At 44.0% G+C, this 17,719-nt stretch overlaps 1 protein-coding gene across 2 annotated transcripts in view; it reads right to left on the bottom strand.

Moving 5' to 3' along the window:
* WWC1 (WW and C2 domain containing 1) overlaps positions 1 to 17,719 on the bottom strand; it is a gene marked incomplete at both ends in the record, with an annotated part of 66,049 nt that overhangs the window by 4,427 nt on the left and 43,903 nt on the right. The window contains 10 exons of one of the 2 annotated variants that reach the window (XM_080353484.1): positions 298 to 445; positions 1,229 to 1,329; positions 1,913 to 2,065; positions 3,394 to 3,586; positions 4,093 to 4,179; positions 5,075 to 5,155; positions 6,922 to 7,030; positions 10,870 to 11,408; positions 13,720 to 13,809; positions 15,272 to 15,514. In XM_080353484.1, coding sequence (XP_080209610.1) covers positions 298 to 445; positions 1,229 to 1,329; positions 1,913 to 2,065; positions 3,394 to 3,586; positions 4,093 to 4,179; positions 5,075 to 5,155; positions 6,922 to 7,030; positions 10,870 to 11,408; positions 13,720 to 13,809; positions 15,272 to 15,514 — 1,744 coding nt within the window. Of the gene's footprint in view, positions 1 to 297; positions 480 to 1,228; positions 1,330 to 1,912; positions 2,066 to 3,393; positions 3,587 to 4,092; positions 4,180 to 5,074; positions 5,156 to 6,921; positions 7,031 to 10,869; positions 11,409 to 13,719; positions 13,810 to 15,271; positions 15,515 to 17,719 lie in introns of both variants that reach the window. The other variant, XM_080353483.1, reaches the window with a different exon arrangement.

The following is a 17,719-nucleotide window of genomic DNA, read 5'->3' as shown; positions in this document are numbered from 1 at the left end:
ACAGCACATCTGTCAGACTACAAGTACATTCAGAATTAAATGAAGTCAAAGCCACTATCACATTAATGAAAACAGTTTTCACGAGCAGCAAAAAGGAGGCACGAAGCAATGCCATATTAACTGTGGAACAAAGTGGTCATGTAGAGTTATTCAAAAGATTTCAGGTAGATAAACATTTAAATATCAGTGATGAACTTTCAAGTAACAGCTATAGCCTTGCTCAGCTCAACAGCAACCAGTCAGCTGGGCAATGGGAAGCTTTACTAATCTTTCTGTTCAAAAGGCCTGCAACGTTACCTTCACTGCTATTTCCATGTGCAGCTGGGAATCCAGACTTTCTTCTGTTTCCCACAGTGATTTTCCAGCACAGAATTCCTCCTCCTCCTCTGCTTCATTTTCACTGATCTCGTCCTGTTCTTCCTGATCAGGAACCTCTTCGTCTTGCCTGTTAAGAAGAGCTTTGTTATTGAACTGGCCTGCTGTGGACAATACTCTGGTAATGCAGCAGGAGCTACCGCCCATAAGCTGCTGGGCAGAAACATGTCCCAAGGCAGCTGGTTGTACCTGGCAAGTCCCATAGCCACTGACATTGCACAAACACAGATTTATAAGGCAATAATTGAAACTGGAGTGAAACTGCAACCATTACAGCCAAAAACTTCATACCGATCTCGCTTCAAAGGAATCAAGCTGAGGGTTCAGCTGTGTGGTCAGAGCTTAAGGTGAGTATGTCTTAAGGGGAGCTCTCAGGATGCCATTAGTCTTAGTTTAAAAAGCGATGCCAAACAAAATTGAAATATTGTTTTAACATCCTTTTCAGGTCCTTTGAACTCACAGCTGGCATCTCCATCAAACCCATTGGTCAGGCTTGCTTTTTATTTCTCATGTTGGGTTTCGTTAACAACATCTGAACCTGAACAATGTAAACAGCAGCTAAAATTAATATTAAAGCAAAGCCTTGCACCATACAGTGGAGCTTTCATGGATGTCCACAGAATGTGATACGAATAACACAATTAGCATAGTGCTATTGACTATTTTTACCGTGTATCAGCTTTGTTCTCATTTCCCAAGCACAGCCACCAGGATGGAAGAAACAGGATTTTTCACCAAAACAGGAGGAGACAGAAGCCGCCTCCCACAGCTCTGTATCTGCTTTTTTCTCTGCACGTGACTCTCCAAATGCTCTGACCAGCCCACAACGCCGGGACAGCGGGTTGCTACCTACCAGCTCTCTCCACTAGTTAAAGTGCTTCTGCTTTCCTCCAGTTTCTTCTCCACAGCTTCCAGTTCCACAGCTGTCTGCTCTAAGAGCGCTGAGACCGAGTCCTGAGGACAGCAAGAGATTCCTGGTGAAGACGGAACTCTCAGAACCCACAAAGCTCTTTCCTGCTCGCACAGCCCACCCAGCTCTCCTCTGGTGCTGGGAGAGCGGTGTTCCCCGCACTGTGGTGTCCCCGAGCCCATTTTCACCCTGTGCTCAGGCAGCCCCGCGTGAGCACCCCTGGCCCCCACCCCAGTGACACCAGCACGCGTGGGGACGCGGGGACAGGACGCAGGCCGAGCGTGGTGTGTGCCGGGCACGTGCAAAGGTCCCACTGCGCCCCAGCTCGTTCGGCAAGTGCACTGTCCAGCAGGAGAAAGGCGGGAGATCACACGTCACTTACACCGGACCACATCCCACATCCCTCAGCTTCCAGAGGAGCACAGTTCAGTAAGTATTTAGCCCAGGACAAGGGCATATCTGTAATTGACATGTTAATTATTTTGCTGCACTTAATGACATTTCCAAGTTCTAATATAAACACACCAGTCTTCATGTCTTGTCTATTGTAACAGTCCTTCAGCCACATAAACCCTCTCATTAGTACTGTTTAGAAGAGATTTGTTTGCTTTAAGCAGTTGTTCTTACTGTTTTTTCAGTGCAGGGTACTTCGGAGTGAATGTTTCCCTGTTTACTTTTCCTGTTTTGCTTCTGCAGATACTTATAACTAAGGAGGTTATACCAACGCGTTGATTTCTCTCCGGATCTACATATTTCAGCAAGGCTAATTTGTGCTCCGCCCTATTAAGAGCAAAACCATAGTTTTAGTGTCATAGTAAAATGAACAACTACCACATCAGTAAGAAGAAACGAGATTTGAATTCCAGAACTATTTGACTTTGGCAAGTTTGACAAAAAGAAAAATTGCCCTGTTTATCCCCATTTCAACAGCACTAGTGCGCTTTATGTTTAATTATTTTTAATATTGTCTAGGACTTCCAATCCAAGCAGCAAGTGAATCACTACAGCTCCTGTGTACAAGAATCCAGAAGTATGAACGGTGCTGCTGCAGCCTGGATAAATTACAGCCAGAGGTTCAAGGAAAAAGGGAAAGGAACAGGAGATGAAGATCCCCATTCAAGAAATCCGCAAGGCTCACAAAAATCACTGCCTCAGAGCGAGATGCTTTCATTTTATATTCCATTCCTCTTCATCTAACCTTGTCATTTTTTACATTCAGTACACACCTCCTGACATATTCAAAATCAAAGTAAGACTGATTTGTAATTTATTTAATCCACGTCTGAGTGGACTTGGTTGCCCCAGCCCAGTCCAGCCCCTGCGCTCAGTGTGTGCCCACCTGCAGCTCAGCTACTGCAGGACTGTACGTGCTGCCAAAAGAGAAAAACCCTTTAGAAAACAGATGTATTACTTTGCAAAGCAAGTGGAGGAAGAAATGCAGTATCGCCATAAAACATGTACCCCTCCAGCCAACGGAGATGCTACAGAACATGTGCAGGACAAAATATCAGCTTTCCTGTAACTTAATGGTTGTTTCTGTCCCAGCTCAACACACCCTGCTCGTGTTCTGGAGGACAACACTCCAGAGATAGTTCTACTAAATCAACTTGCTCAGGTAATACTGAATTACAAAAAAGCTTTTCTAACAATAGGGAACAGTTGGCTATGGCAACACTAGCACTTTAAAAAAAACTATACTCATATAGATTTCAATAGTGTAGATTAATAGTAGTTTTTAAAAAAATCCTTTAGAGGTCTTTAATATTCTACAGGGGCTTCCAAATACCTCTGAGAAGTCCATTCTCGATCACTTTACAAGAAATGTTTACAAAATGAAGAAAAATAGGTAAGGTTTCAGGTTCAGTCATGAGGGAAGGGAAATCTAGTAGTCTGACAAAGTCACCACTAGTTCTGTAACAAAACATCTAATAGATTTTTGGTTTTTTCTTGATCAAAATTGTTACTGCAAAGAACTCCGTGAGAGATCATATAGCTAAGGATCATCAAGAACACTTTCAGAGAAATTGCCATACTCCAGAGTTTAAAATTTTGCCTAATTCAAAAGAGGAAACAAACCCAAAGATATAAAAATAGAGATTAATACTAACCAAACATTCTTCAAGGTGAGACTTATCTACAGTGCAAACATCGACTCTTAAAGTCTTCTGGCGTAATGCCGGGTAAGAGATAGAAACCCAAAATACTTCATTGTACACGAGATTGTCTGAAGCTTCCACTGGTCTTGTGCGAAACAAGCAGCTTGTGCTTTCTGAACAGGGCAGGACAGCCACGCGAATGTTCCTGTTGAAGAAAGCGCTGCCATCAGTTCTACCGTGCGGGTTTGCAGTTCCCTCCATTGCAAGAGCTCCATAAAGTGCAAGTGAAATTCAGCCTAAGCACTGCGGACATCACTGTCCTGGTCTGTTCTTTGGAGTATCAGTCGACTGAGAAAAAAAGGTACATCTCATCACAAGATCAGAGACATGAAGTGGCGTGAATTGCCGTACACTTCATCCTTCTGCATCCTGTAATCGAACACCATCGGACTGTGTTTTACACGGCTGTTTACGCCTGTGCAACCTGTCACACTGCTCGCGTACCCTTCTGGAGGTAGAAACAGCTACGCAAAAATGAATTGAGTTTTTGTCAGCTTATTCAATTCACAAATGTCGCTACACGTAGCAAAGTGTAGAACCATTTCAAAAAGGGTCGATTTTTAAGAGTGTGAAAAAACAAAAACCAACATCTGTTTAATTCCCACTGGAATCACATACAAATACTTAAGCATGTTTATTTCACCCACTCACACTTTTTGATCTGGTTGTAACAGCAGTGCTGGAACGTTACTCAGCTGGATGACCAATATCGCAAATTGTTTATTTTTGTCATCATATCTGAATTGGAAAGATACAAAAAAGCAGTATTAGTAAAGATGTCTGCCTTGGACTCCATGAACCAGTGTTCCACTTGTTGCATTAACACAAACAAACATAAAAAATTTACGAACAAGACAAAACTATACTGGGACCATGGCTTTGTTTAAAACAAAACCAGTTTCATATTATGTGAAGTTTTGCTACCAGAACATCTAGAATTCAGAACAGTCCAGAATATCAAAGTTCAGACATGACAGACTACAGATCTGACCTAAGACACACTGCTTTTCCTGGGGTCTAGCAAAATTGCTGTATTGTAACTAAAACCTTTTGAAAGGCCTTATATTACAACTGTAACATAAAAAAGTTACAAGTAGAAATACAACAGTGAGGATATGATGGGTAACTATTGTTTTACCATTGATGGCCACGACAAGACAGTTTTGCGCTATTTATTTTTGCTCAAATCATAAATAATCTTCCGCTAAGTCATTTAAGGAAGATGCTCTGTACCCGCCTTCCTACATCTGACCCAAGATATGGGATTCAAGTGTGGCCAATGATTCCGATTCCATTTACTCTCAGCAGATTTTCCCCACCAGCTGCAGGCTAACGAGGACTGCAAGCCAGCAAAAGGCTCTCTCCAGCCCAGCGCTATCAGTGCTCCCATTGCTGGTTTGCACCTCATACCACACCGTCACCCACTGATCTTCACTGATGTGAAAGAGGATAACTGGGCCAAGGACCTCCTAGAGGCGAATGCGAATCTCAATTACACTCCAGAGGGCATTCATTAGTTAATACTAATAGGACAGGATAAACAGGATAAGAAAAGAGAAAGCATTGTCTCTTACATCCCATCTATCATTCTTTCCATTTGAAGGAAAATCCTATAAAAATGTGTAGTGCTTACCTCATTGCAATTTGCACTTTAGCTGTCCCAACTGCTTCTGTATCGTCACTGTCAAACGCCATCGCTTCTGACACACATGGTCTGAAAGAAACCAAAGACAATTTAGACCTTGATTTCCCTCTTATTGAAGTGCCAGCATTTAGGTGATACAAGGTGTTTGCCCTTCCATTCAGGGGTTGGCTATATGGATTTTGTAAAACTAGCAGCTAAAAGAAAGCCCATTTAAGAAGTGCAATCATCCTCAGAGGTATGTATTACAGTGCTTATCAGCAGAAAGTCATATGCCTTTCCCCTCCACTGCCAAGAAAAGCCACACAAAAGACACTGCAAAAATAAGGCAGTGGGGAATTTTTAAAGGGTCCCCTTGGCTGGATTTGAGTAAAGACAGCTGACTGCCCAGCAGCAGAAATGAGACTTAATAACTGCAATCCTGTTCTGCATCATGACAGCAAAAATTCTCAAGTTTGATTAGATTTAATTCATTCCTTTGAGAAACCAAACTTCCCTAAGCACATTAAGAGTGACAGAGTGCACTGCCTGGTGTTACTCAGAACCACTACCTGCATCATTCTCCTCCCAGTGTACTCCTCCTCCAAGGCTTTTATGTGCTGAAAGTCCCCAAAAGTACGTATGTTGTCTAATTGACTCAGAGGCTATGCTGTAGCACATTAAAAGAGGATTAGCATTCTTCTAAGTATTTTCCATATTATTTAGCACTCGCTCATATTTCATTACATCTCAGCTACAGAGGACAACTGAATGGCTCACCCTGCCCTCACCATTTATCACAGGCACCACAGTGATGCTGTAGTCATTACAAAGGCTGGTAAGTCAACAACCCAAAGGACACTAAGGAACATCAGATGCGTTGAGTGTGTGTGGGATGCCTTGTGTCCTTGCCACACCTTATCCCTCCTGTCCTCGCTGCAGTGCTGTGTCCTGTTGTGGGGACACAGGGGCTGTAAGACACCCAGCTGTGACTGCCTGTCTTGGGTCCATGCGCTCTGCTTTACAGAAGCACTGCATGTTCTTGTCAAAGCGCATTGTGCTGTAAACATAAAAAACTACTCATTTATCTAGAGCGTTAATGAACGTAATGAATGGGGGGGGATACGAGGTGAAGAATTTTTCACCTCTACAGTTGTGTCTTTCAAGAACTGACCCAGCAATTCATCACAATGCCAATAAAATAGTAAGAAACCCCATGTTAGATGCAGCTAAACCAGGTATCAGTAAGATCGGTACCTTCCAGTGAACTTTTTGTCAAAGCACCCCAGACAGCTTTAGGAAGCAGTAAGGAGGCCCCGAGCCCCACAGGAGCAGCGAGGCCGAGCTCTGACTGTCAGCTCCACACTTGTGAGTCCTGCGGAACCACAAACTGGCTCCAGGCACTGGGGAGCTGCACCACAGCGCTTACACGTCCACGAGGCAGCTCAAGGTGCTTCTGCTGACCGCCTTCAACAACCCAAAGCCCTCTTGGGCTGACTGAGAGCTGTCATTGATATCAGTACGGCTGAGTGACAAGAAGGGAACTTTACACTCGCCAGATGGCTCTGCTACCCCCGTCAAGGCAGCAGTCACAGCTTACCAGCACCTCCACAAACACACCGGCTGTTCAAACAGTTCTCCGTGCGCTTGCTTTCAGCTGCTTCTATTATGGGAAGCATGGGTCACTTTGATAATCAAATTCAACCTGCTCATGTTTTTCTCAGAAGTGTTAAGAAATCTGAGATTGAGAAGTTCAGCCACAAAATGACAAAAAAGATCATAATTGGTATTATACCAGCTGACTCCTGTGCACAAAGCAGAGTCATTGGCTTCTTCCTAGAGAGAGATCTGATGTCTACCTTTGTACAGATGCCTCATACACCCCGCTATCTCCAGCAACAGATTCATCAGACACTGCAGCTGACACACACGCCACCTTCAGTGCCGTCCCTCCAGCTGTATTTATACCTATCAGAAAAGCACAGAGGAAAACAGAAACAGGTGTTAATGAAAACGAACTGTCTGGATCAGCAGCAGCTTTTGTCCTATCCTCCCCTTGAATTGCACTTTTCCCCCACCCAAGTATTGTTAAGCAACAGCATGATTCCGCAGACAGAGAGGACACAGGCAGGGAGGGCTGCGCTCAACAGCCACCATCAGGTTAGTGCTTCAGGAACGTGCCCTGGAGAACAAAAAGCCCCTGGACAACCAGAGGAACAGCCCATGCGGTGGAGGTGAGAGCAGGGCTTCATCGCACAGTCCATGCCCATTTCATACTTGTTCCCTGCAGTCGTGTGCGCACAGGCAGAGGTTACACCCCGGTGGTGCCGCGTGGCTGCCCCCGCACCTCCATGGGCACAGGTCCTCGCAGGTGACGCACAGAGAGGCTTCACAAGCACCTGGAGGGCAGAGAGGTGCCCAGGACAAGGTGGGCAACGTGCAGAGGAAGGAGAACTTGTGAATTCCAGTGAAGTTACATATCGGAACCAACAAAACAGCTTCCACTGCAAGTCAGCCTTAAGCAGGGGCTGGTCTGAGCTACCCCAGAGAGCAGCAGCCAGGCAAACGAACACTGCTCATGCTGAGGGGCATATCCCACCTGGAGAGCTTACATCAAAAATTTAGCTTCAAGGAGGGGAAACAGCAAAAAACACACCACCCTGAACCCAAAAGGTTAGCCTACCCGGAATATAGGTCCAGAAAGACCAGGTTAGGTGGCTGAACATGGAAAGGAGAGGTTATAGGATTCAAAATAGAAACCACATGCAGGAATGCAGGGAAAGGAGGTAAGGAGGAGAAACCAAGGAAGTTGAAGCAAGGAGTGGTGCCTGACTTAGATTTCTTGTGCTACAAAACAGGGAGATATGCCCTGGGCACTTGTGCAAATTCTGCACCTTTTCACTTGAGCCATCGCATTTCTGCGTTCCTGTCCAAGGGGCTTTTGTCTTTCAGAAGTGGTCCCTCTTCCCCATAGCCTAAGGAAAGCACATGCCCCCTAATCAATATATAGTTTCCATCCCATATTTTCTTTATTGCAAACCAGTTTGTGTGGTTTTTTGGTTTGATTTTTCTTTCCCCAGTCTCAAAGCGACTTGAAGAATTAAATATAGCTTTGAAAAAATCTTGGTGCAAAAAGCGTGCAAGCTCCACATAGGGTTATGGAATAATGCAAGGACTTAAGGACTTGTTCTACAATTAACAGTAGAGGGTGCTACAGGTAACGTCAATATATTGAGTGCACACGTGCAATTTGGGCCCATTTATCCATGTATTTTTTGACAACATGACTGAATGGTATTTTTCATCTTGGTATTCCCATGGAACAGCCGGACAGAAATAAATGTCCAAACTTCCTCCCCTTAGGCCAAACCACATGAATAAATGTTAGCATCTGTAACACAATATATCAGTCACTCACTGAAACAAATGGATGCATTTAATACTGGCATTCACAGTTTAATCCATCCTCCCTCCTGCCTGGCTGCTGCTGCACTCTTGATCATAGGCTGTGCTGGAGGGACGGGTGCAGGGTCAAAACTATGTTTCTTTTCTCCTCAGTGCTGCTCTGCACCTCCTATTCCATGGTTTTAATACAAAAATGATTTCTTCCCCGCTGGCCGGCTTTTCAGATCAAGTTGTTTGAGTTTCACGCGCCGCTCCCAGAAACGCCACACGGTGAAATAGGAGGGACACGGCAGGTAAGACTCAGCAACCTCAACCTGTTCATCTCCTTCAACTGCCAGTGACAATCAGCCATTCCAACCCAGAAAGTCTTCATTACTGACCACTGTACGGGGGGGTGCACAAAACCAGCAGTGAAGGGTCTGTCTGTGCAGCGGAATGCTAAAGTGTAAACCTGAATGGAGATGAAGCAGTTCCCTGGAAAGGATTCAGCATGCAGCCATCCTTTACCTTACTTTTTGGTTTTCTGTGAAGGATTTGGAAACTCAGCCCTGCAAGTCTCACACATACACTGAACCTGTAACTTTGTAATGGGGTAATTAACACAAAACTTGGATTTTCTGCTTTAAGTCTCCAAAGAGGTAGTACACTAAAAAAAGTTTATGGAAGACTTCAGAAATGACCCGACTCTCTTCTATATTTCCAAGCAGGCAGATAGCACTTCCTGTATTTTTTTCACCTGTTCTTCCCACTCGTATCAAGAACTTAGAGTTTGCTCTTCACTTCCTGCCATTTCCCTTTCATGGGCTCTCCTGGACACACCACATCACAGCCCTGAACAGCCACATCCTGCACTGTCCTCACCTGTGCCATTTCCTCAGAGAACACCACATCTACCAGGCTTCAGGTTTTCCTTTTAGCTTCACCTACACCGCTCAGGTGTCATGCAGGTGAGAGAGGAAACCTTATTCTAGCTTCAAAGATAGCAGAGGTTCTGTTCTAACAGAAACAAAAAGCAAATCCCTCAGATATATACTACTGAGCTCTGCTTACAGGAACACGTGAGCGTGCTTTGGCCATGAGACCAAGTACCGACCACCCCAGTTCCAGCCGCCGTGTTTCGGGTGTCACACCGAGCCCCCCTAAAAAATGCCTGAGGAGTAAAATCTCATCTTGTTATAGCCCTGAAATAAACTACTTATGGTGATTATTTTGTCTGCTGACTGGCTAACAGCAATAATCACTTAATCTGCTTAATACCCGAGCTTTCACTTTAAGAGCCCTGACAAATCTTGAAGAGCTAAAAAGGTTAAAACTAATCAGCACCTAGTTCTAATAAGAATAATTACTGTTTCCTACTCAAATGTATAAAACCTTTTCCTTGTAGGAAAATGGTAGCTCAAAGGGGAAGAACCGCACGCCTGTCTTTTATTGTATTTTAAATAGTATCAGCCCTCCTAGCGCAGAAGGCAGTGATAACATGGTGCTAGTTGCCTTTATTCACACAAGCTGGTTTGTAATCTTGTGAAGAACAGAAACAAATGGCACTGCTGGTTCGTATGACTACAAGTTGCAAGTTTATATTGCCTTTAAAGCTCTTCTTCACTGCAGTTACAAATCCAGTTGTTTCACTCATTTCCACTGGATTTAACCCAACTCTGCTCCCTTCCATCCACCTCATTCCAGCCACCGTTCTCAAAAGCGATGAACCCTTCCCACCCACCAACAGGCCATATGCATGTATGAGAACATCCCCTATCTCTAAATGTCTAATTTTATCATGTTCACAATCTAAACATGTTCTTGTTGCTAAGAGACCATCCCCCTCAAAACAACAGAAATTCAAGCACAGCCCTGACATGTCTGTTCAGCTCAAGTTAATAAATTCATTGCCACTGATTTACTGGGAACCAGAGTAAGATGCTGTGTATGCCGAAGTGACAGGGAAGGATCTTCATTATCATTTGTTAACTATTAAACTAAATGCCTTTCCCACTCACCCTTAAGAGCTTGGCCAAAAGGTTTGTGTCAGCATGGCACTACATGCCTCTAAGGTTCAGACCCAAAGCACTAGATGACATCCTGAATAGATAAGTGCCAAATTAAACCAGGTGCCCCACCACAAGCATTTACATTTGCACATGAAATCCCTGTAATTTGTGTGCACTAAAAACACACTTCGGTACAATCTTCTGTAAGACTCATCAGATCAGCAGTATTTTTTGTGTACAAATTAAAATACCAACCCTTTCTCCCAAGCAAGGTAGAACAGACAGCTGAATACAGTTTTCAACACAAAGATATCAAGATGACTGACAGCTTTTGAAATACTTGCCTCTCTGTGTTTTATAAACTACATTAAAAATAAATGCATGCATGTGCACGCACACAGTTTGTCACCATACCTTGACCTAGATGTTTATCTGCTGCTCTAGGCTCTTCTAGTCTACAGTTGCCGCTCCCAGTATTGAGGGCGAGTTCTGAGAGATTTGTACTTATCTCTGCATCATCAAAATCCATATGGCTTGAAAAGGCATCACCACTTAGGAGTGGGTCTATCACCAGTGGAGAGCAAGGTGGAGATGGAGAAGAGAGAGATGACCTTGGAGACAGCGACGTCATGGATTTTGGAGTACCAGACAATGATCTCAGAGCCTGTACGCGACTGGTGGTATCTGCTTTCTGAGTTTTCGCTACTTCGTTTTCGTGAATAGTGGTGATACAGCCTGACGGTCTGAATCCAGTGGCTCCTTCTAAGAGCAAGTCAAGCTTGTTCTGATAGTCCGAGTCCAACTGCTCCAACTGCTCCAGGTGCTCGTAGTAGAGGTCAGTGAAACTGGCTGAGGTGGACGAGTCCTGGCTGGAGGTGGCAAGAGATCCTCTGCTCGATGCAAGGGAACCAGGGCTGCTACTCGAGGAGAGGGAAAGCATGCTGGTGGAGAGACTGAAGGAAACAAGTCAGAAAACCATCACGCTGTATCTCCTGACTTCTCAGGAAAACACTGCAATGTCACCAGATCACTCAGCCCACATGGTACGTTGTGCTTTGTTAGCTCAGGCCATACGCATTAGTCTCCACAACAACCCAGAACCACAGTCTACAGAGTGGAAAAGTTGAGTCACTTTTCAATAAAAATAAATACAGTTCATACACATTTTTCTACTCACCATATCAACCTCATAACATTCCTTGTTTAGCCAAAACAACTCTAATGAATAGCTTCAAATCCATTAAACTTAGTGACAACATTATCTTCCCACATCTGTCGGGATGGAAATCTATAGCTCCTTTTAATCCCCAAAGCAGACCGCAAAACCAGCAAGGCCCATGCAAGAAGATGAAGCTATTGCAACCAACTGCCTGACCTTGCGGAAATTTCCTTCCATTTGCCTCAACCTCGGGCCCCCAGCCAAAAGGCAACATCACAACTCCCTGGAAACCCGGCAGGATTTACCTACGGGAAAGAGGAATCCAGGGCCAGGAGAGCAAGAGTTGGGGCTGGGCTGTGAAATCAGTTCTCATGAATTACTTATTCCTAGAGATGTAGTTTCAGAACGTAACTGACAGCAAAATTAATTTTAAGCAGGTGCTGAATAGAAGCCTGTTCAGATGAGAAAGCCCAGACACCACAGCACACTGTTTTCTGCCCAAGAGACCCAACAAATCCTCCAGTACCAACTACAACATATACCAGCCCTAGAAATTCCACTTAAACCAACACTCCTGCTCCAGATATTAAATACCTTGCCTGTTACTGACTGTGTATAAAGACCCTTAACCCTCACTTCAGATATGGATTATCTGTTAAAAAAATTCTGCATATGTATAAGTGGCTTAAGTTACCCACTGAAACACAGTGAGGATGTTAATAAGCCTAATAATCCCTTATTTATGGGCTAAAAGCTAGAAGCTGCATCCATACAATTATGCCCATGACCTTATGAGAAAAAGGCAAGTAGGCAGAATTTAGTATAATTTTGGCACAAAATGTCTTCTGCATTTGTATGACAGATGTGCACTGTATCATGTTTGTTCAAAAAAGCTTTTGGTTGAAACGTAACTGGAACACGTTAAATATTTTTGCATTTTGGTAATATATATAGACCATGGCAGCAGTAACAAAATTTACAGCTTTCCAATGTATTTCACTATTGAAAGGGAAAAGTTTTTTATTAATCTTTCCCCTGTCAAAAAACTGGGCTCAGCTTCATTTTGTGCATACCTTTGAATGCCAGACATTTTGCATGATGGGGTTAATTACAAATGCTTATTCTTATGAAGGAGCATGCCAAGAACACTGGCCACATAGTTAGGAAGAAATTAGTTTCACATGCTTCTCAGTCACCTCAAAAGATCCCTAATCAGCTAGATGAAATGAAAATAGGATGCATTTCCACTGCATAAGAGCATCACAGATAGCTATTCTCCATGGTGGCTTATTTACATGTCAGTCTTGCACTATGATTTCTTTCCAGTGTTTTCGGTGTCATCTTCACAAAATGAAACAGAATCCAAGTGGAGCAGAAGCTACAAACAGAGTAAATTCAGTACACACCGAGAGGAAAAACCTCAACCAAACAACGACTTCACCAAACTCTCTTCCTAATCAAAATTATAAAAGCATCGTTTAAGCTCATGATGATTTGGCCTTACTGCCTGCAGTCATGCATTTGTCTGAAAAGAGTAATCCTATGCTCTTCCAGAACTACAGCCTGTGCAACCAGACCACATTACGATTGCAGGAACATTTCTATATACCAAACGCACCACAAGAGATTCAGGGATATCTCAATACATTGTCTGCATTGCAAGCAACAGCACACTTGGAATTAATTTAGAGAAATATTATCATGACAGTCATACATTAATGTGTAGTTGCATCACTAAGATTCACTTCACTTGCTGGGTGGATGTTAAGCTGTCTTTAACATACTTTATGAATATAATACTTCAGCAATTCAAACGTTAGTAAAAAACCTCAGCTATCGCTAGTCACCTAAATGCTACATGTCAAAAATGGAAGGGATCACAGAAATTCCTCCTATTGTCACACAGAGGCACCACCACATCTAAACTGAGTGGGATGTATAATCCTCGAGGCTGCTCTTTCCATTGACTACACAGGGGTCTGAGGTCAGTGCTGTAACTGAGAGGCCTTTTAGACGTCTCCGTTGGGAGATGAAATCGTTAGCAGGAAAAGGCAGTTACACGGTGTGCGGTGAGAGCACCCACAGCGCCTGTAACAGGTACGTACCTCTTCAGCTGCGTGTGCAACAGCGCAACGAGTCGTGTCGTTTCCTCCAGTTCTCGGACAAGCTGATTTCTTTTGCTATTCAATTTCAGTCTAAGAGAAGACAGAAGAAGATGAGCTAAAGCTCCTACTTAAAATGAGAAATAAAGGAAAATTCTATTTTTTCTATGAAATCCTACAAAAGTTAAGAATACAGAGTTTAATGAGGGTCAGAATTTGGTCAAGATACATAGGTATTTACAACTTCCAATACTCTTAAAATGTGGAACTCAATCCTGCAAACATTCACAAGAGAAAATAATTAGAGCTAGTACTATAAAAGTTAATGTTTCTAGGATCAGCACTCAAAAAAAGTCTGTCTGATTTTGCTTGTTATACACTATTGCATTCTTGTATTTACCATGCTAATAAAGGTGTAAATGCTTTCACCTGCTTTCAGTAAGGTCTATGGATGACTAAGGTTTACATGATTTAGTTATTAACCACCTCATTAGGGCTTTATATGGGTTATGGACTTCAGCAACATCTCAGTTATAATTCACACCTGAGCTGGTTTGAGAGACAAACATGCACGTGGGTGCTCATACCCTGACTTAATAGGCCTCTGGGCAAGAAATCCTTCTCCAGAAATGTGCTGTTTCTTAGGCACACTAGAACAGGACCACATTCCTAAACATCACAAATGCAAGTGTTCATCTTATGGCAAGACCAGAAACACTTGTCGAACCACAGATATTTTAGGACGGTAAAAGTCCTGCAGCTGAAATATCTGAGATGCCTATATTTTTTCCAGCATGATAAAACCATGAAAAGGCTATGTAGAAAACTGCCAAAGTCTGGACACTGAGCATGTAGAAGAAATGAAAATATAGAGCCACAGCAATAGTGAATGCAACATGCCTATTCCATATATATTTAGGAGGCTGCAGCTAAAAGTAACATTGCTGTAGCCACCCACATCCAGATTGTAAAGCGCTTGCAGGCAGTGCCTAATGCAGTATTCATCCTCACTGTACATTCTCCTGAGATCGCCCTCTGCAACACAAGTAAAATTAGGGAGGATAGCTGGCATTTTTTTCAGCTCATTGAGATTCACAGGATATTCCGTGCAACTCCCACAGCCCTGTCAAATACCAGTTCCTACAGGAATCACATCCGAGGATGCTCAGAACAAACAACAAATTTTAAAAATTTAAAATTCCATCTGTTGACATTTACCGAGCTCCAGACTGCACAGCAACTGCCGAAGCTGCTGCGAGGTGCTGGCTGCATACAGAAACATCGTAGTACGCTAACATCATCCTGGGATATTTTGAGCATTTCTCACATTCTCACAGAGGATCCGTTTGTAGGAACAACAGCCTTTCCCTGCTTGGGGAGGAAGCCTTGCAGGCGGTTCCTTTTGGGAGATGGCTTCAGAAACCTCCTAAGCAGAAGCAGTCTCCTGGCAATCTGTGGGCATGCGGCTATCAGCATCCAGTCGGGGATGCTGCTGCTTGTTCCCGATCGCCTCCTGTCCACCAAGGCGAGCTCTGTCCTGCACCCGGGAACCTACCTCTCAGTGAGAGCTTTGCTCTGCGTGTCTCTAGCAGCCTGAAGGTCTTCCTCCAGCCGCCTTCTCTCCGTCTCCAGTCTTTCCACTTCTCCTCGAGTCCATTTTCTGGGGCTAATAAATCGCATTTCTTTTAAGAGCTCCTCCTTCTCATTAATTAATATGAGACGATCCCGCTCAGAGTCCAGCACGCCAGGCCAGGCCTCGCTGTCAAGCTTAGCCAGTTGTATCTTCAGGTTTGCTATTCTGAAAAAAAAATAAAACCAAAAAAGCAGTTATTCCACGAGGACTGTCTGAGCGGCTTGCTGCAGGGACACACAAAGGTGTACCATGACCACACACATCTCCCCTGTCCTGAAGGAGGCTCAGAGCTCAGGGACAACCACCCTCATGCCCTCCTTACCAGGGTGTTCTAAAGTGATGGCACCATCGGGAGGTGGACACGCAGAATGGGATTTTAACTGAGGTTTGCTCCCCACGGTGAGCTAATCTGCAGTGTCCACCAGTCACGGAATAGTGTATCAGACATAGTGTATCAAGGCAACAAAGATGATTACGGGAGTGGAGCACCTCCCTTATGAGGAAAGGCTGAGGGAGCTGGGTCTCTTTAGTTTGGAGAAGAGGAGACTGAGGGGTGACCTTATTAATGTTTATAAATATATAAAGGGTGAGTGCCATGAGGATGGAGCCAGGCTCTTCTCGGTGGCAAATAATGATAGGACAAGGGGTAATGCGATCAGGCTGGAACATAAGAGGTTCCACTTAAATTTGAGAAAAAGCTTCTTCTCTTACTGGGTGACAGACACTGGAACAGGCTGCCCAGGGGGGTTGTGGAGTCTCCTTCTCTGGAGACATTCAAACCCACCTGGACATGTTCCTGTGCCACCTCACCTGGGCGTTCCTGCTCCAGCAGGGGGATTGGACTAGTGATCTTTTGAGGTCCCTTCCAATCCCAAACATACTGTGATACTGTGATATTCTGGATCTCAAAACAAGGTGTCATTTACACTATAGGGTGTTTCACATGCCTTACAGCTAATGACCTCACAGTACTTGCTGTGGAGAGTATTTTGTGGTAAATATCTGATCTATAAACAGTTTTATGGGAAAGAACTGTATATTCTCCTTATACGATCCAGAAAGGCTGATAAAGATCGGTGGTTACTCCAAAGTTTAGAAACTCATTTTGTCTTTACAATGAGGAAGATGATCACACGCATGCTGCTGCTGGAACAATCCAGGTGCTGACTCAGCACGAAGCATCTGGGACACGTTAAATAGTGATGCTGCTTCTGGTGCAGCCTGTGCCTGGGGAAGTGAAGAGTCCAAGAGGCAGCAGGATCCCACCAACATCCACAGCCACTTATTTGCATGAAATGTAAAGTCTATTTTCATTAGAGGTATCACCCCAGATTTCAGTTTCAAGTCTGCATCACTAATCCTTCAGCACTATCACATCATCTCAGGAAGGAAGATGATTACTAAAAGCAACAGCAATACTGATCTAGAATTCGGCAAGAGCTTTGACTGAGAGCAGAGCAGAGCACAGCTCGTGGTGGGTAAGGAGCCCGCTCACTCAACTATCTGCCCATGCCTCATTTCCCAAATATCTGGGAATGTGGAGCTCAGCTGGCTCCGCAATGCAACACATAGAGGGAAGCAAAAAGCCAGCAGCAGGCCAGGATACAGAACCAAGGGCAGTCCTGTCAGCCTGCCCAAAGGATGCCGTCTCCTTTGGACTCATCACCTACATCTCTTAATGACCTGGTGGGATGATCATGGTCATTTGGTGAGAAACAATAGTATAGATAAAGCTGAGTAAGAGTTACTAAGGACTTGCATTTGTGGAACTCACACAATCAAACGTGATTTGACTGGGGAGCAGGGAACGGGGAGGGCAGAATGGGCTGGGGGGGAGAAATCACAAAAGCTTACAAGGCAAACAAGGAGAAAAAGTGTCTTGCGATATAAGGCGAGATATTTGCAAAAATAATTCACTCGACTGCAGACCAGAGAGTCAAGGCATGCATGGCCCTTCACATGATTAGCTCAGGTTAATCTCCCACTCAGGTTTAGTAAATACCTAAGAAATGGAAGTGAAATGCTGTACATGTAAAAACAAAAGTCCAATATTCATCTCCCTTTGAAAAGGGCTTTGTGATCTGGTGACAGAATTACCGGCCTTAAATTGGGCACAACAAATAGTTGTGGGTACTAATCTGGGATTCATCTCTTTCTGGAGCTTGGTTTGTGCTACAGAAGTGCCCAGGATGGTGCCACCTCCTCCTGCAAACCAGCACACATGCAGGCAGAGAGCAAACTGAATGCCAACTAGCAAAATCAAAGTGTGTGGAGTAAGTAATAAGATGCAGATCTGGGCAGCAGCAGTTACACGACTGCTGAATGGCCTGGAAGAATAAACCTTTGTCTTCCAAGCTCCGGAGGCCAAGA

Source organism: Nesoenas mayeri (assembly GCF_963082525.1).
Source record: "Nesoenas mayeri genome assembly, chromosome: 14".
NCBI lineage: Eukaryota > Metazoa > Chordata > Aves > Columbiformes > Columbidae > Nesoenas > Nesoenas mayeri.
This window is presented reverse-complemented; position numbering and strand designations above follow the sequence as displayed.